General features: G+C 51.7%; 1 protein-coding gene and 1 long non-coding RNA gene across 16 annotated transcripts in view; both read left to right on the plus strand.

Annotated features, from left to right (window-relative positions):
* LOC136112605 (uncharacterized) overlaps nt 1–12,749 on the plus strand; it is a 61,383-nt gene extending 48,634 nt beyond the window's left edge. For 10 of the 15 annotated variants that reach the window (XR_011735722.1, XR_011735729.1, XR_011735723.1 and 7 more), the window contains 5 exons: nt 674–1,226; nt 4,141–4,205; nt 4,551–4,787; nt 5,296–5,418; nt 9,528–12,749. This is a non-coding gene — a long non-coding RNA (uncharacterized lncRNA). The remainder of the gene's footprint in view (nt 1–673; nt 1,227–4,140; nt 4,206–4,550; nt 4,788–5,295; nt 5,419–9,527) is intronic. The other 5 variants (XR_011735735.1, XR_011735727.1, XR_011735736.1 and 2 more) reach the window with 5 other exon arrangements.
* Nucleotides 12,750–14,706: 1,957 nt separating this feature from the next.
* On the plus strand, nt 14,707–17,395 carry POU3F1 (POU class 3 homeobox 1). The gene has a single exon (XM_065857380.2). The coding sequence runs from the start codon at nt 14,727–14,729 to the stop codon at nt 15,840–15,842; it is 1,116 nt and encodes a 371-aa protein (XP_065713452.1). The 5' UTR covers nt 14,707–14,726; the 3' UTR covers nt 15,843–17,395.
* The last annotated feature ends 1,723 nt before the right edge of the window (nt 17,396–19,118 follow it).

Raw genomic sequence — 19,118 nt, forward strand, 5'->3', positions numbered from 1 at the left:
GGTCCAAATTCCTTTAAATTGTTTCTGTTTGGTCTCCTTTGAAAGAACCTGTTTACTGGATGTGCCTCTTGCTTAGTGCCCGAAGTGCAGAAGTAAAACCTCAAACTGGGTGAGAAACCTGGATGGTGGGACCATCCACGTTCAGCAAAGTTACAAATGCAGTGTTATAGTTCGACTCAATTAAACATTATTTTCTTGGCTGCCATCTGCAAGTTTGATGATAGGAAATCGGATTTGACTCATTACAATACGAAGGGGCGGTTTGGTAAATGTACATTTTCAGCCAAAATCGTTAGTCAACTAACAGAGTAGAATTAGGTTTTCATTGAGGTTTACGTTGCCATTTGGTTTCCTTGTTTGTGCTGTCTGGCTCCATCCACAACAAGCGCAGCCAAGCTCTAATTCTCAACCATTTGAAGTTATTCAATCTCATGAGAGATATGCCAGACAATTCATTTGACAATATTTGAAGTGTTAGCGAGGTTAATTCTAATTGCACAGAAGGATCTATATTAACATTTCTGTTTCAACACATTTTTTGTTACTTGGGTTTTAGGTCATATGAATTGTTTTTCTACATGATTGCGTTTCTGTTGTCAGAATGTCTAAATATGAAATATTAAAATCACTGTATGATCAGTTTATATGCTGAAGAACTGATATTCCTTTGCAGATGAGCACTGCTCTGAAAACAACTCTTCGGGGCAAATCCTTCCCATCCAGGAACCACTTTCTGTTTGCAGTTTGAGGTTATTGAGGATAAAAACCGGAAGATTCTGCGGACAGTGAAGAATAACACAGCCGAAGCCTCGCTGAGCGGAGATCTAACTGCTTGTGTTCATGGGAGGTGCCTTCATGTGATTGAGGGGATGCGGGACTGAGCAAGATTTATTGAGAGTAATGGAGTATTCAGTACCGGGGTAGGAACAGGAATCGCTTAACTTAGATTAAAATACAACAGCACCTTGTGCTTGCTGCACATGCAGCTAGAAATAGCCTTCATTACTCCTCGAGAGTGTTGCCTAAATAATACATCTCTCTTCTTTTTGAAATATTCATATGTTAAATGTCCAAACAGTTCTTGCTGAAAACGGTGCCTCTGTTAAATTACACTCGTTTTCCAGGTGGAGGTCGCAGGTACCCAGGGCCATTTGGACCCCACCAGCGGGACCGACCAGGAGGGAAGGCTGGGACAGACCTGCTAACACTGCACCTGATTCTGTCTTGTAAGTTTTCAGCCTCTCCCTGCAGGAGTCTGGTTTGTGCCAGTCATTTTTTTAATAGAATGGGGTTTATTATTATTTTTTTTAAATCTAGCCTAAACTTTTCCTTCCCTGGCTCCAGGTCGATGCTTCTCATGCTGCTGTCTCCTGCCCCTCCCTCTCCTCATCCTGCTGCTCATTCACATTAACTGCAAGATAATTAGAGACTGATCCTGTCCCCTGAGTCTTTGTTTTTCCAGACTATGGCTTCAATCCTACCGTCCTGCAGCAAACCCCACTGAGATCCTCAGGTCTGGTCCTTTTGGGGCTTCTTTTGCTCTTGTATCTAGTTCTCAACACAAAGTTCTTTGATATTATAATGTTGTAATGGCAGGAGACCCTGGTTAAGCAAAAACAGAACCGGCCCTCCCTCCCTTCCTCTGGGGGTTGTGGGTTATTAACAGAGCTTTGCTCAGCTGAGCAACATGGAGCCGTCAGGTCTCTGCCCACATTCCTGTCTTGCAGCTTCAGAATTCTCATACTATTTAAAAAAGAAGGAACAAGGCAGCTTATGTGGTCCCAGCAGATGCTCATCCTGGCATGGCTGCTGATCTTTTGAAGTTAGAGGCTCACAAAACCCTGCTGTCCATCTCTGTTCCCCAAGAGGAGCAGGTCTGGGAACTAGATCCTCTGTGGGGTCGTCTGCAAAATCAGTGTCTCAAGTGAAGAAGACTTTTGGAGTTGCTTGGCACAACCTACTTTTAACAGGGCCGTGGTACACAGTAGCTGTTAGACCTTATTCCTGGGTGTCTCACACCGCTCCACCGTGTTGTGTGGAGCTGACATCAGGTTTGAACAGCTTGCGATTTCTTGCTTCTCCCTTTCCTGGTCTTTCTGACAAGCAGCAAAGTTGCGTCATGTTCTCACTGCAAAGCCTCCAAAACTGGTGCTGGACTGTTCCTAGCGCTGGGAATCCTCATCCCCATCCCATGCTCTCCTTTTTGGTACGTGGGCTGCTCTTTGTGTCACATCGAGAAAAGGCACCAGATCTGTGACACTTCTCAGCCCTGCAGCAGGGACAAGCAGCAGCATCAGAGCAAGAGGAAGAGTTTGGTGCTTTAGAACCAGGTCTTGTTGGTTTGGGATCTTCCCATTTGAAGGCCTCTGGCACATGAAGAGCCCTCCCGTGAGTTTTTCATCCTGTTTCAAGCTGCTGTAGTAAACTGCTTTGTCAGTTGGCTCAGGTAGTAATCTGTGGTGGGTCTCTTGCGTTGTGCACATGTGCCCTGAGATCTGGACTGAGCGTCACCAAACGCGTCTCGCACCCACGCTGCAGCGGAGCTGCCGGCCCACGGTTGTGCTGCCGAGTTGAGCGGACCCAGCAGCAGCATCTGGATGACTGAAAACTTCGTGTCACACATGCAACCTGCCACGTGCCCTGCTCTGCTGGAGTTACGGCTCTGCGTAGCGCTGAACGTTTGTCTCCAGTGAAGCAGAAAGGCTTGGGAGCGCATGTTACATCGTGCACAGCATAGACTGGGTGCAGTCCAAGACTTCCACATCTGCAGCTGCAGTATAACCAAGAGAGGAAATCCAGGAGGCTGCATCTCCCTGAACAACAGCACCACTTACAGCCTGGACTCAGATGCCAGCCCGGGGCCGGAGCCACAGAGCCGTCTGCCAGCACCGGGGGAGGCTGGTGTCTGCTTTCCTGTGTGCCCTGGGATTCATCCGCCACAGCCAAGCACATCCTGATCCTTCTCCGTGACATCTGTGGCCCACACCAGTCTGTGCCCGCCATGGTCTCTGCTGAGCGGCTCTTTCTGTGCGGGGGTGTTGGGGGTTCAGCTCAGCAAGGTGCAGTCTGAAGAGTGGAGCAATGATTTGAGCTGCTGCTTAAAAACATCTCCTCCGAAAACTTCTACCTGCTGCAACAAAGCAGGTGCCTAACCACCAGGAGAAAACATCCCCGCTCGTGTCTTGGTTTGCCAGAGCGTAGGACAGCGGCCCGTCTGAAGGTCAGACTTCAGCCTCTTCCAGACAATCCGGTAGCAGAAACTATCTGAAGAATCTCACAGACCCACACCCATTTTTCAAGGCCAGCATTTCTCCCAGCATACACAACCCTGCCCAGGAGGCTAGCAGGGTTACATTATCTGGAGTTTGAATCTGGACATGAGGAGGCAGGTGCTGCAGAAAACAGGCAGGCACATGAGCAGTCAAAGGCAAGAGCAAGCGTTTCAGGTCTGCACACTCAGCACATTGCATCCCTTCCAAGCAGAGCTGGGGATGGTGAAGAAGTGAGACAGGGAAAACCCAAGTGCTGAGCGTCACAGACAAGTGCCAGTGGGGATCCAGACAAGGGGACACCCCACCGGCTCTCACTGCGGGTCCTGTGCCCAAAGAGCTGGTGCCGTGGTCAGCACTTTATGGTGCTGTGTGCGAGCGTTAATCCTCCAGATGGTATTTCAGCAAAGAGAAAGTGGAGTCGATTTAAATGGAGGTTTTTGGGCTGCCCTGCACTGGGAAGGGGCTCAGGCCATGACTGGGTGAACATCAGGTGAGCGGCAGCAGAGAGGGCGCCTGCGCTGGGAAGCGCTGCCCACACAAATCTCTTAATAGTCTTTCAGCCTCTGAAAAGCCTTAAAATCAATCTGAGGATTAAGTAAGCAAAGCTGGTTTTGTGATACGTGATCCAGCTTTGTGCAATTGGATCTTGGTGGCCGGGCTTGCCAGTTTGCAGCCCGAGGAGGAGTGGAGGGACCTGCCCGGGGCAGCAGCGTGACACTGCTCATGTCACCTGTCACCTCCCTCCCACGGGCATCTCTTAATTCAGCTCTTCTCCTTGCAGGAGCGCTCTGAAGCTAAACCGCTGCCCCCTTCTCACTAGCTGCCGGGTTCATGTGGCTTCTATGGTGCTTTCTCTTTCTTTTTACAGGAGCAGGGGTGTTGAGGGCTGAGCCGAAGCCTGGGAGCAGATAGACCCTTCTGCCACCTGCACCGGTAAGCCTCATCCTCAGAGGACTTTTGGGATGTCACCAGTGTCCCTTAAACACACACTCTGGCTCCCAGCAGATCAATAATCTGTTTGATGACACCAGGAGCAATCAGCCCGGTTGACACCAGGCACCATCTCTGTTTCAAACCCGGTGTTGGAGAGTTCGTTCAGCTTTGCCTAAGCAGTTTGCTTGCTCTCAGGCTGAAAGTTACTCTTGGTGACAACACGTGTGAGAGCTCTGTCAGCTGCAGTCCCAGTGCCAAAGTGATGTGAGGAATAACAAAATATCCCCTCCAGAACCGAGCAGTCTCTGTTTTCTGGTAACGTTCTCCTCTGCCCTTGTATTCCAGACTCGCCTCCGCAGTCCGTGGCCGGGCTGGTTCGGTCCAGGGATGCAGAGGCTGTGGTGCAACATAACACAAAGTGATACCTGGCTGCTGAGTTATCGTGCTCTCCAGTATCTGTGCTGACTTGCGAGCCTCACAGCTTTAGGCCTGGCAGCCACCAGGAGTTCTCCTATGCAAATTTGCTGCAAGAAAATGAGGTCTATAAATAATAGACACCTTGGGCCTGCACGTCAGTACAAGGTAATCCATTGGCTTGCCTGAAAAGTATCCGGTTATATTTCATGCTTCTGTGTGAAAGTTGCAAGGAAAGAGAAGTACCCAGGACAAAATTCAACCTTTACTCACCTTCTGGCCTAAAAAAGAGTGGAGGGGAAATGTTTCTTGGCTGAAACTGATCTGGTCTGCCAGGAAAGCAGCCCGTGGGCTTTGCTCTGAGGGGCGCTGTAAGGAACCCGCCTGCTGCCCCTGCCTGCTTTGCAGTGATTGCCTCCCTCCCCTTTGGTTTATTTCAGAAGAAATGTGGGAAAGGTTATTTACACATTTGCCCAGCGAAGGGCTACTTTAGATGTTAACAAAAACCAAACTGCTCCTAAGTTGTACAGTCTTTAAATCTTCCTAAACTGAATGTATTCACCTCACAGCAGTCTTGGCTCTCGTGAGGCTGCTTTGGGTGGCCCAGTCTTCTTGGGAACACAGGCCATATCTGACAGAAATCAAGTGAAATGATTTCATTCTCTTTCTATCCTAGTTGTCGAAGCACTTATATACCTGGAAGATATTCGGAAGTGTGCGACAAGGCTGATGAAGGGTATAGCACAGCATCCATAGGACGCACAGCTCCACGGACTGTGATTGCTCAGCCTGGAAAGAGGTGAGTGCAGGACAAAACGACAGCAGGCTCTGAGATCGTGAGGAGCATGAAGTAGTCACCCAGAGGTGATTTGCTTGCTGCTCTTCAAAAAAGAAGGTGGTTCTTTGCACGGTGTGTTGTTAATCCGCAGAAATCTTTGCTGCAGAATGTTGTGAGTGCTGAAGGTTTCATAAACTTAAAAAATAAGCTGGACAAAGTCATGGAAGGGAAAAAAAACCATCTAACAGCTATTGAATAACCTCAGTTCTGTCATGGGAGATCTCTGCAAACTGGCAGACCCTGGGTGAGCATTGTGGAGAGGCATTGCTGCGAGCTCGGGGCTGTTCTGACAGTTCCCTGCGCCTCTGTTGCTGGACATGGTATCTTTGATCCCACCTCCTATAGGCATTTGTCGTTACGTTCCTATGCCTCTGCTCCCCTATGATTTCCGCCCCCATCACCTTTTTCTAAAACTCACAGATTTCGTGTTACAATTAAGTTCTGCACTGAATATATTTTTGCTTTGAGAAGTGTCCAAACAATTCTTTGTGAAAGCGCCTTCTGGCTGCCTGCATAGCATTCTGAAGAGGACGAGCCTTTGGATAGGCTGGCAAGTCATATAAATAGTAAATGCATGGTTCTGAGAATTGAAGTTTCCCTGGGAAGCCTGAATCTCTAGTTCTGCAATGGCTTGGTTATCAAACAGATGATTTACATCTTATTAGGTATTTCCATCTGTTGATAGAAAAATGCTCTATTGCATAATGTTCCTTTTGCTCCTGATTCAGTTCTCACCATTGCCAGAAGTGCTTTTGGGCCCCCCGGCCCAGTCTGATTAAATAACCAGCTCGGAGCCAGGGGCACTGTGGGCTGCTCAGTCTGGGCGAGCAGGAGAGGCCGGCAAGGGCCTTGGCAGAGCCGTGTGCCCGGGGACAGCGTCTGCCCGCGGCTCCCAGCGGCTCCGGAGCACCCGCCACAGGCTCGGTGCCCACTGGGCTAATCCGCCCACTCCTGAGAGCTCATTGTTCCAAGCTTTGATGCAAATCTCAGTCGCTTCTTTTTCGGCACACGCAAGTTTGTTCACTTCTGGTCACGCGTGTCCGAAGGACAGGATCTGTCCTCGTTGCGGTTGCAATCCAGTCGCCTGGAGACGTCCAGACTTTCGGCCACCGGCGGACAAGGACAGTGTGTGGGAACCTGAGAGCGCTTGCACGCCGCTCTCGCTGTGTGTCCGTCCGCGTGTGAACTGCGGTGCTTCTGGAGGACGAACTGAAAACCTGAGTGCCCATCGTAATGCATTTGTTTGTTGATACAAACTCACATCTCCAAAGAACCCTGAGAACTTTAATTACTCCGAAGTATCCCAGAATGCATTGCTTTGTAGCAGTCTCTAGGAATATATTATCCTTACATGTAAAACAAAGAACCTGGAAACTGTATTCAACAGACAAGTAAAACAGGGAATATTTTAATCAGCAAAACGAGGGGAGAATGCTGAGATGAGTGAAGAGAGGAGGGGAATAGTAGGCTCAGTGCCTGACTCCTAATCCCTAAACTGTCTTACTATAGTATCATGAAAGCCAGGAGGAATAAACCTAATACCACAGCTTCTTGACATCAAGAAACTGTGTATTAATACAGTGCTGCTAAGGTAATTAACCAAATCAGACTTAGTCCAGTGCTGAAAAGGATTTCTTCCCCCAGGGATAAGCAGATATCTCAATCTAATTATACAAGTTATTTAATCAGAACCAGAGGTCGGGTATCTAATGAAAATACCACCTAATGTGGGGGAGAGAGGTTGTAGCTCTGGAGCAGTACAAGCAGAGGGGGATACAAGCTTCCGCAGTATCTAATGCTCTTCTACCTTATTTCTATACACAGCTTTAAGTAAGGTTGTGGGATAGGAATTGCAAGAAAAAATCGCTTGTGCAAAGAACACATTCTAGCAGAAGTTTGTTTCACTGCCTGGTATGGAAAGAACTTTATCTTATAAATGTCATCAGTGCTTTACCCACCCACAGTGCTGACCTAGGACCAAACCGCTGTGTTTTGTCCGAGGCAATGGAGAGCTCCAGGTGTTACCATTTTGTTAGGCTTGCTTCACCTGGGTAAAAACTGTAACAGATGGGTGAAACCTGCCAGTTGTTCTGTGCGGAATGGTTAACATCTGGAAAGCTCGTGCTCCACGGGTTTGCAGGGAGGGCGCTCGCCGCGTTCTCAGGGACGGGCAGAGCCCCTGCCCCTGTGGTTCTTGTGACGTACAGGTGTCTGAAAAGCAGGTGGAGAATGACTCCCACCGGGAAGGCTGCGCTGCTGTCACCAGGAGCCGGCGCGTGGGCTTACCGAGCCGTCAGGGGTGGGATACAGGCACGCTTCAGCCCCGACAAGACACCGGAGCGGAATCCCCTTAACTGTATTATCAGTGAAACGCAGGTACTCCTAACAGTTGTCATAACTTAACCGCACATGAGGGGCTGCGGGCAGGAGCTCCCCTCTGCTGGCAGCGCTCACTCCGCGCTCCTGCCCATCTCAGTTCAGCACGTTCTGTAGACGAGGGTCTTCTCTCTCGATCTCTTCCCAGCGGCTTTGTCTGCACCTCCACACCAGCAGCCCGGGCCACAATGTGGCTGTGGCACGCTGCTCATCTTGCTGGCTCGCCAGCCCCCTCCGTTTTGGGGCCAGGCTGGCCACAATGCCATGTTGCCTAGCAATGCATTTCTAGCTGTCCCGTCTCATTAAGCTGTTCCAGCCGCACGCACCCATGGGGGAGTCGGGAGGGAACGCTGGCCCTGGCCACTTTAATTGGCTTCTTGCGCGTGTGCACACGTGCACTGCAGATAGTGCCGAGTCCTCCCAAACAACCACTGATGGGCAAGGAGTTAAAATGTACAGCTGGGCTGCTGCTAAGGATTTTGTTGATGACATTCTAGGACATGTTGACCCAAATAAGTGGGACTGGGAGGAAGAGTGTTCAGAACAGCAGTAAGAGTGACGAGGTGACACATCATTGCACCATGACTCGAGAGAAAGACCGGATCCTGAGGGCCTGTTGACTGCAGTGGGAGTTTGTTGGCCCACAGTGCAGCTAAACAAAATACAAGAAATTCAAGCTGTGGCACAGATCAGAGCTCCGATGAGACAGCCCTGTAACCAGTCTGAGGAGTGCTGGGCCCTCGCCCATGAGCTACTTGCAACACACAAAGAACAAAGAGAAATTTGACTTTGAACTCTGCTCTCCTATATCCAGAAGACCAGTTGCATTTTCATGTGCTGTATATCAGCTTGTACCTATTCTACACCAAATACCTAAACAATCTGCTTGTGAATAAAAAAACAGCTGCTTATGCATCATAGAGTACGTGGCATCAGAGCCCATGCAAAGACGCGTCTGTAGTGTTGCACGAGATGTTGCCATTGAACTTGTAACAAAGCAGCCTCCACTCCTGCCTCATCAACTGCGTGGTCCAGTATGAAACAGGCAACCTGCGTTCAGTCCTCTGACTTTATGGAAAGGAGACTGAGGAACAGTTCTTAGATTCTAAGATTTGCCCACTTAAACTCAGCCTTGCGGGGCTATGGCTTAGTCCCTGCTTGTGGAAATTCCTCTTCTAGAAACAAAACTGTAAGTATCGGGAATGATCTGAAGTCTTGTCGTTTCAGATGTGATGATCACTCTTTGAAAATCCGCTTAATTAAAGTCCATTCAGCTTGCAAGGTGAAAGGCTCAGGGCTTCTCTTTACAGGGAGCACAAGAATCAATGTTTAAATAAGATACGGCAACAGGGTTTAGATGGTAACCACAATGTATGGGCAGTGGGAGGATGGCCACTCAGTCCGTTGTCACTGGGACCAGCAGAAATCGTTCTCTGCAGACAATGCATCTCCCAAAGGCGGGTGCTGATGGGGACGGGGACGGTGTTGAGAGGGACAGCCCTCCTGGCTGCGCTCCAGGCTGGGAGCAGACGGAGAATTAACGCCTCCTCCCATCCAAGTCTGTGGAGAGCTTTTTACTGGCGTCAGTGGCAGCAGGATCAGAGTAGAGTCTTAAGGCTCTTCCCCTGGAGCTTAGAGGAGTTTAATGGAATAAAGTCTAAGTTGTAATTAATTGGCTTCTGCTTCTCCTGCAGGAAAGAGTTAATGAAGGCAAAGCTTGTCTGGCCAAGGGAATGGTACGGCTCCGGTAGAGCCATGACTCACAGATGGAACAACCTGCCAAAGCACCGAGCATCCTCAGCTCCCTCCATCCCAACAGTACGTGTGTGAATTGGTCCAGCATCGTGCCTGGAAAGGTTTGTCCCTTGCAGCACTTGCTCTTCCTGTTCAGTTCAATGCTATTTTGTTTCACAGGACACCACTGCCTGCCTGATAAGTCTTTACACATCTACCTGCTTTATGTTGTTTGCGTGGTGAGGACCCCCTGGTAATCTCATAAGGATCTCTACAGGACTAAGGGAAGTAGAGGTTAATGGAATAATTGAAATCAGTAAGGAAATAGCTAAAGAGAGGACAGAAACCGATAGACTGCTGGGAAGCAACATAAAGGGAGAAGTTATTGGGTGAGTTGGTCAAAGAGGAAACTTGGAACTGGCCAAGTTTGATACTTTCATCGTTGAGCTTGGCTCAAGAAGAGGAGCGTCCTCTGCCTCAGTTATCAGAGCAGGGCCAAGGATGAGTCATAAGACGTGCAAAAAATATGACAGTGTGACAGTGCAGGCAGGAGACAGGGAGGAGTCTTGGGCTGGACAATGAGCTGAATTATACCACTTTGAATCCAGACTAGCAAAGCGTAAATATATGGATTAGTGCCAGTATAAGAGATTGAAACCTGAGGTGGAGAGTTTAAACCAGGCATGGTTTGCAGTAACAACAGAATTACAGGGATTCATCCCATCATCTCTCAACTCTTGCACCTCAAAACACCCCATTTTGGGAAGCCAACCTGGGAAGCACGGCCTGCCGGTATCAAAAGACCGGCTCTGGAGCTGGGCATCGTTAGAGTAATCAATGTGGAACGCACGTGTCCTGCACCAAATCTGATTGCAAAATGACCAAATGAACCGTTCTCCGTGCAATTCCCCTTCCTCAGCAGTCGGGCCGCGGGTCGCCACGCTGGCTGCAGGCACGGCCGCCCGACCGCGAGGGACGAGCACACGAGGGCTCCACATGTGGTGGTTCCTGAGGTCCCGTTACTCGCTGCAATCTCCTAAAATAACGGCAGCTTCTCCTCCATGTTCGAGTTGATATTAGATTGACAACATCAAGTGACGGCACAACCGTAGACACCTTTATCTGCTGTATGCATAATCTTCCTGGCTGAACCCCCGCCAAACTCATCCCCAGGTCTTATCTTTTCTAAACTGAGTATTTATTCATGTGGTTGTTTTATGTAAACTGCAAAGAGCCTCATTAAATAGAAACAGTAACTCAAAAGCTTCATTATTAAGCTTTTGTATTATTTTGGGAAGAAATGCTTTGTGCTTTAGGCACCTGATGCAGCCCAGTTCTGAGCCCTTGAGCTTTGGGAGAGGACGAGGTGTTTGCAGACAGAACTCCACGTCACCTGGACGCTGGCATTTGCTGAGGGTAAGTACCAACATTTCTGTGCTTCTGTGTTCTCATTTATATTAGAAATGCTGCTGAAAGAGTTTGAAATGAAAGACACAGACGCACAGTTAAGAACACGCAGGCGGTGAAGGCGTTTCTCTGAAGCTGGAAATTAATTCTGCAGGATTTTCCCTTCCTTAGTTAGGCTGAATCCAATACACACTTTCCCCAGCCATCACAATTGTGCAACTGGTGCTGCGCCAGACAAGAGTCATGGCACTTTGTTCCTAAACAATGGGCAGTTGCTAAACAGGCTAAAATTAAAGAAGGTAACAAATCAGTACCCAAAATTTGCATTTCTTCTGTTGGATGAGATTTTTCTGGGACAGCTTGTTTTCCGCAGCAAAGAGCAGCTTTTTAAAATTCAAACCTTCAGCAACATTAACATGCTCGGTGCAGATCTATACCCTGCCATACTTCTTATCTCAAGGACAGCACCTCCAACGGCAAAACGCCGCATCCATCACATGGGAACATCAGCAAGCGTCCGGTCGGCTTGAGTGTGAACAAAACGCCTGACCCCCCGGCTTCGTGCCGAGTCAGCGGTTCCCCAAAGCTACCACGAACCTCCCGAATCCTTCGTACAGGTTGTTTCTTTACAGTAGCGTGTATACGTGATTAACCAGTGTTATACTTGCGGGAAAAGGCTAAGAAAGGTGAGCAGGACTTGATGCATGGGGACACTGGGGTGTCACACGCGTGCCCAAAGTGATGCTGAGCGTGTTGGGGGCGAGGAGAGCTGGCGTGTCGGCCCTGCTGTGTTAATCCCCCGGGCCGCGGTGCCTGTCTGAGGATGTGTGCATGTGTGCGCTTTACTTCCCTTTGTTTTGTTTGGTACTTTTAATCCCCTGGGGCATATCTCTGAGCTGAAGAACTTCAGAGCTGATAGAGCTTTTTAAAGTGGGGATTATGTAAATGCATATTATGGGGCTTTCATAAATAGAGATTATTTGTCGAATAAATTTGAGTGCTTCCTTTGGAGCCATTAAGGTCTGTTGGGTAAATAGGAATTTAGCAGCTGCCTAATCTAAATGGCATTGATTCAATAAAAGATCACAACAGCTCTCGTTGTGGTCATTTTGGCCTTGTGAGAACAAATTTCTGGACAATTTTCAAATAATTACATGACCACATATGACTGAGGTTAATCATAACGAGCAGACCTCGCACATCTGTATTACAGCTCCCCACAATTCACTCTCTATTTCCCTTCCTCTCGCTTTTATGGGTAAAATAACCATTGTCCAAGCCACTAACTTGTTAACTGTCACTCACTAAATTAAGACTTGACTGCGGGGCTCCTCTCAGCAGGTGACGCTGGTGTCTCTGCAGGAACGGTGCAGACCCGCGGGTCCGGGAGAGCAGCCCCGAGCGCGTTCCGCGGCGCCCGGAGGAGCCGCACCGGCTGCGCATGGAGCTCACGGTGCAAACGCTGCGGAGGAAACAGCGGCTTCGCTTCCCCAGTACCCTCAGTGCTTGGGACCAGGTGACTCCTGAAGAGCTGAGGGAGGTGCTCCACGGGGACTCCTCATCTTCCTCTGTTCCTTGCTATTTCCATTCAACTTCTATTAAGCAAAACAAGGCTAAAGCACAAGCTGTGCGCAGCGCCTTGGGATGAAAAGATCATTTCCAATACTACTGTGTAAATGGTCTGTGATGGGGACCTAAGTTATCACATAGGATGTGTTTTCTCCTTTGCTGACTTCTGAAATACACAAACAGATTAAAGTTTGAAACGCAATCCAGTCCTCAGCCTTTGGAAGTGATTCATTTCTACTAATGATTTACTGATTTACACACTGCTTATTTTGCATAAGTTAGAGCCGGGCACATTTATTCATTGTGATTCCCTTAAAAATGGATATAAATATCAAAAGCAATTGGCTACCAAAAATTTGAATATTATGGCACTGCATCATGGAGAGTTGACATGAATATGGGTCTAGGTCAGAAAAAAATATACAGAAAATGCTTAACTAAGTGTGATATTTTACACCATGTCACTGCATCATCTGAAAGGTTCTATTCATTACAAACGTATGCAGTGTTTGCAAAGGATTCCTCAGGAAAAAAAGGGAGACCATTATTTTCCTAATGAAATATGCTCCGTGATCTATGAAACCCATCTCTCCTGCAAGTCCTGCCTCTTTCTAGGGCTGTATACTTGAAAAGAGAAACTGTTTTCAGCAAAAGGAACCAATTGCGCATCATTCCATGGCCAAAAATGCGGATGTTCAATCCCAAACGTGTCGGTTTTGGCTGGGACAGCGTAAAGCCGAGCCTGCCAGCAGCAGGGGCTGTCACTCGTGGCTGTTCATTCCGTGCCACAGCAGAACAAGGGCCCGCGTTTCCCCAGCCCCCTGATGTGATCCTGCTGCCGACCGTTTGGCCCTGGGCTGCTGAGGGGCAGCAGCAGTTCCTGCTGGGTCGGCTCTTGTCACCCCACCTGCTGCAGGCCTGGAGGACAGACGGACCTCTCCAGCCTGGCACGATCCCACACGACCAGCAGCTCCACGGGCTGGGCAAACCGGGAGAAGGGTCTGGTGTGCGCCAAACGGGAGCGATCACGCGTCAGGCACCTCGGGGGGGTGTGTGGGCAGCGCCTTCCCCCGCGGCGCCAGGGGCTTGACGCAGCACAGCCCGCACGCCACCGTCGCACCGTGCCAGGTGGGCAGTGCGAGCAGGGTTTGCCCAGGTGTCTCCTGTCAGCTGGAAGAGAGCAGGGCCTCTGAGCGCGGCCATTGACATGTTACACTCGTACACGTATTGATCCGATGGTCCATTGTTCACCCAAGCCCTTGGCAAAGGTCACTGTCTCTGCTCCCATTTTACAAATGGGAGCACAGAGGCGAAGATTAATTTTCAGAAGTGATTAATGTTCCTGGTGCCCATCCTGATTCACTTTGGGCCTCAAGCCCCAAGTGAAGTCTGAGCTGAGTTAATTAAGGTGTCCCTTGCCCCTCTCCCAGCATTGCCAGACACATCCGTTGCTTGTTGTCATTGTCTTTTCCCACAAACTCCTCCACCCTTTATCCTGTGCCAACCCTCAAACCAGCTCTGAAACGCCTCTGAGGCCGCTTCCAAGACCCACATTTCCCGTGACACCCAATCTCAGATTCTCCTTTCTTGGCCCTCACTGCTTTATCCTACGAGGTGCTCAGGAAGGAGCTCCAGCCTTCCCAGGGACCGGGGGCTGAGTTTACAGAAAAGGTAGATCAGGGCTTTTCATGTCGAGAAGCTCTGGGTTACCAAGGCTGTGTTTCCCACCTGCTTTGCAGCAGCCCAAAGGCACCGGGCAGCGGGCAGACACCGCCAGAGCCCGGCCCGGTGCGGGCGCGGTGCCGCTGGGGCCGGGCCGGGCCGGTCCGTCGGAGCCCCGGCGCGCCACGCACGTGCCCCCGCGCCACGCGGCCGCCCGCAGCTCGGCATCAATGAACCGCCCTCCTCCAATCGGCGGCCGCCCCGCCGGCGGGGGCACGCGGGCTCCCCCGCCGAGCGCCTCCGCCGGCCAATCCGTCGGCAGCGCCCGCCCGCCGCCGGCCAATGGCGGCACGGAGCGCGGGGCGGCGCCCCGTGCCGGCGGCGCCCTATGGCGGAGCGGCGCGGGCCGCCGGCGGCGGCGGGCGGGCCAATGGGGCGCGGGGGCGGGGCCGGCGCGCGGCAGCCCGGCGCCCCGGCGCGCGGCTCTAAAGCGCGGCGCGGCGCGGGCCGGCGCACTCGCCATGGCCGCCACGGCGCAGTACCTGCCGCGGAGCGCCGCGCTCATGCACCCCGACGGGGACCGGCTGCACCAGGGCACCACGTACCGCGAGGTGCAGAAGATGATGCACCACGAGTACCTGCAGGGGCTGGCCCCCGCCGCCGGGCACGCCGTCGGGCTGGCGCACCACCAGTGGCTGCCCAGCGCCGGCACGGACTGGGGCAGCGGCGGGGGCGGCGGCGGCGCGCACCTCCCGCCCGCCGAGCACGCCAAGGGCGGCCCGCCGGGGCCCCGCGAGGAGCTGTCCGCCGCCGCCTTCCACCACCGCCCGCACCTGGTGCACCAGCCGGCGGCGGGCGGCGCGGCGGGCGGCTGGGCGCAGGGCGGCGCGCACCACCTGCCGCCCATGTCGCCGCCGTCGGGACAGCCGCTGCTCTACGCGCAGCCCTACGCGGGCCTCAACGGGATGCTGGGCCCGCCGGCGCCGGCGCTGCACCACGGGCTGCGCGACCCGCTGGGCGCCGAGGAAGCGGGCGCACACGAGCTGGCGGCATCGCCGCCGCCGCTGGGGCCGCCCGAGCCGTCGGACGAGGACGCGCCGAGCTCCGACGACCTGGAGCAGTTCGCCAAGCAGTTCAAGCAGCGGCGGATCAAGCTGGGCTTCACGCAAGCCGACGTGGGGCTGGCGCTGGGCACCCTCTACGGGAACGTCTTCTCGCAGACGACCATCTGCCGGTTCGAGGCGCTGCAGCTCAGCTTCAAGAACATGTGCAAGCTGAAGCCTCTGCTCAACAAGTGGCTGGAGGAGACGGACTCCAGCACGGGCAGCCCCACCAACCTGGACAAGATCGCGGCGCAGGGCCGGAAGCGCAAGAAGCGCACCTCCATCGAGGTGGGCGTCAAGGGCGCCCTGGAGAACCACTTCCTCAAGTGCCCCAAGCCCTCGGCGCACGAGATCACCTCCCTGGCGGACTCCCTGCAGCTGGAGAAGGAGGTGGTGCGGGTCTGGTTCTGCAACCGGCGGCAGAAGGAGAAGCGCATGACGCCGGCGGGGGTCCCGCACCCGCCCATGGAGGACGTTTACGCACAGGCGGACACGTCGCCGCTGCACCACGCGCTGCCCGGCGCCGTGCAGTGACTGCCGGGCCCCGCCGCGGCCCCGACGGCGGCGGAGCGGGCGCGGGCGGCGGGAGATGCGCTTTAATTTATTCCTCAGACTGGCCCGGCCGCGCCCGCTGCGCGCCCCGCGCTGTATTTATTCGCCCGCACGGGCGCCCTGCGCGCCGCAGCAGCAGTAGCCAAAGGTTTGCGATCTCTAATTTATTCCCTCCCTCGCGTGGCCGCCGAGGCGGCCCCGGCCCGGCCCGCCCTGTCCCCGCTCCGCCCGGCCCGGGCTGTCCCGGAGGACGTTTCGATATCGTTTCCCGGCCCGTTTCTATTTATTTTCTAACCGTGCGCGGAGCTTTCTCCCTCCCGTTGGTGGGTTCGGTCCGGTCCATCCCCTTGGGTTTCGGTTTTTGTTTGTATCTTTATTGCAAAACCAATGTAGACTGCGAGGGTACGTTTCTATTTATGTTATAGTAAATATTTTATTACTTACATAAACCATTTACCCAGGAACCGGTCTCGTGTGGTCTTTGCGGGCCGGGGCCGGCTCCGTCGCGGCGCTTCGTTCCCGGGGCCCCTCCGAGTCCCCCCTGCAGCGACCGCCGGCGGCTGCCGGCTCCCCCGGGGCTCCGGTACCTCCGGGACGCCCCGTTGCTCCCCGGTCGCGTTTGCCGTTAACCGCACTTTGGCGAAACTTCGTTGCGCTTAATGCGCTTGTGTCTGCACACGTGTGAACAGCCCCAAACCCGTTCTGCACGACTCGGGAGCACTGGCCAAGCGTGGGAGCTTTGTGTTTGTGCTGCTACCGGGTTTTACCGATCTTAATGCAACTTTTTGCAGCGTGAGCAGAAAACGTTCTGAACTGAACTGACCACAGAAGTAACAAATGTGCGGTGGTATCGCTGAGATTCCTGCTTTCCACTCAAGCCACTCTCAGGCTTTCTGGTGTCTCCAGTTTTCCCTTTCATGGTTTCATGCCCCGGTGTTTTGTGGCTGTGCCAAGAAAGGCTGAAAACTTAGTTATCGTGTTCTCTATTTCCAGCAAATGTCAAGAAAAGTCACCTGTGAGGTCTGTGGTTGCTTTTACTGTGACTCCTGCAGTGTCCTGTCTGCTGGCACAACTTTTGCAATGTGTGTAGCTCTTGCACTGCTGAAATACTTGAAATCTGGTAGTAAAGCACCACATTATTACTTCATATTTGGCAGAGAACTTAGCAACGTTCTTGAACATCTGGCACTTGCTGGTTTCCCTGCTTTTGATACAAATTATATGCTGTGAAAACAGGAGGTTTGAAAGGGATTTTCTCGTGCCAGCACTGCATCCTGCATGGGAATTCATAGATAATTATTTTTCTATCTATATATAAGTTTTTAACATGTGAAATGTAACTTACACTTGAAAGTTTATCCATGAAAACTCTTGTCTTCAATGTGCTTTGATTTTGTTGCATTTTGTGCCTTTGGGGGGGTGTTCAATACTTGCCTAAGCAACAAAGCATTTGCTGTAGATAACGTTATCACATTCTCAGTGTCTCTGAAGAGGTAGCTATTCTACATCAGCTGATACAAACCTGTTAATTGATCATTCAAAATTCTAGTAAACTGGGGTTTGATACTTTGGGCAGTTATTAAATGCTATGTTTGCTCATAAATGCGTAAAGAAATGGTTTGCTTTGTGGTACAAACAAGCTAAAAATGCTGCACTTTAGTGTGTTAACAACTTTCCTTGGCATGCAGAGCACGATGAGAGACCTCGCTGTAAGGACTCGGTGTGTATTGTAGGTTTTGTCAGCTTGTGTTACAGCCTTCACTTCCTTTTGGGTGATGTTGGTTGTTATAGGGAAGCACAGAACTGCGGGGCCGTTGTAGAGATCCTGAACTCCAAAAGTTTTGCTGTGTTTACTGGCTATTTGCTAATTTTTAAATAACTGAGCATATGCAGCAGCTTAGATGCTACAGCCCAGTGAAAAGGGAGCACGATGATTCAAGTCAATGCATCATGAAAGCATTTAAATTAATTTGAACTCCGCTAATCTTTTCTTAGCGATTCCTTTGTGCGTTTCAGACACAAGAACCGTTGCGTTTAATGGTTGGTGATGCTGCAACCCTGCAGCCTTTACTGCAGAATTTCTCTGTGAATTTCTGTGGCTTTAAGAAACAGTCAGAAGTGACCAAAAGAGGGTTTATTTTGTATATTTTAAAGAAAACAGACTCTTGTTTGCATGGGGTTATCAACTGTACTGCGTTTCTATACCAGGAGTGATTTCAGTAGCCTCTTTGCTCCGAACTAACCTGGCTGGCAAACAGTGTTTATACAGAATACATAGAAGAAAGGGTCAGTTTTCACATCGCATTCTCCTGAAGGACGCGGCGCGCGGGGCGCGCGGGGAGGACGCGCCCTGGGGTGCCGGGGTTTGTCGGATCGGATGAGGCGCCGGCAGCCCCGCCGCTTGGCGCTTCCGTGCTGTTGAGCAGCGACAACAAACCACGCTTTCCAGATCTGATGTCTGCGGGGCTCAGCCGTTCTAAAAATCAAATGCCCCAAAGCTTTGCCTTTCTTAGGAGGAATTGTATGTTTTCTTGGTCGAGGATTAAATAGCAATTCCTGGAGGGAGAGTTGGTTTTTCTTTGGTGATGGTTATTTCTCACTGAAGTGTGAGTTCCTAGCACTGCGTCAGGAACAATGCGCACAAAGGTGGGACTGGGGTGCTGGTACGTTAAAGCAGACGTACAAATAGTTATTGGACAGTGCACAAAGTAAATAGTAGAATGTGCGAAGTAGAAGGTGTAGATGAGGGAACTGCAGGTGTTACTGGGACCGGAGGGGTCTGCACTGGTGTGCAATCCCTCCGTGTGCTCACGGAGCTCAGCCTGGCCCAGGGGATGCTCCTCAGCCTCTGCTCCGGCGCTGGGCTGTGGTTGGTCCCTTGTTGTGTCCCGGTGCCGGGGGTCGGATCTCGGGGTGCTGAGGGGAGGGGACGCGGCAGCCGGGGGGTCTCCGGCCGGCTGGGGCCGTCGGTGTCGGGCAGACCCGGTGCGGTGCGAGCGGAGCAGCCCGCGGGGGCTCGGGAGCACACCTGCGCTTCCCAAGTGCTGCTGTCTCTATAAAGTGGCTGGCAGCGATTTGGGGAAATTCCTGCGTTCTGTAGGCCAGGCAATGTTCAGCAGAATATCACTTATGTTCCCATCGGGCAGTTGCTGCTCAGCTTTCCTGTGTGCAAAGGGAAAGGTTGTGGTCTTCCAGTATCCGACTTTCTTCTCAGGTATCTTAGGACGTTATTGCCGTCACTTGCAATGGCAGGGAGTG

Source organism: Patagioenas fasciata, chromosome 25 (assembly GCF_037038585.1).
Source record: "Patagioenas fasciata isolate bPatFas1 chromosome 25, bPatFas1.hap1, whole genome shotgun sequence".
In the NCBI taxonomy this organism is placed as follows: domain Eukaryota; kingdom Metazoa; phylum Chordata; class Aves; order Columbiformes; family Columbidae; genus Patagioenas; species Patagioenas fasciata.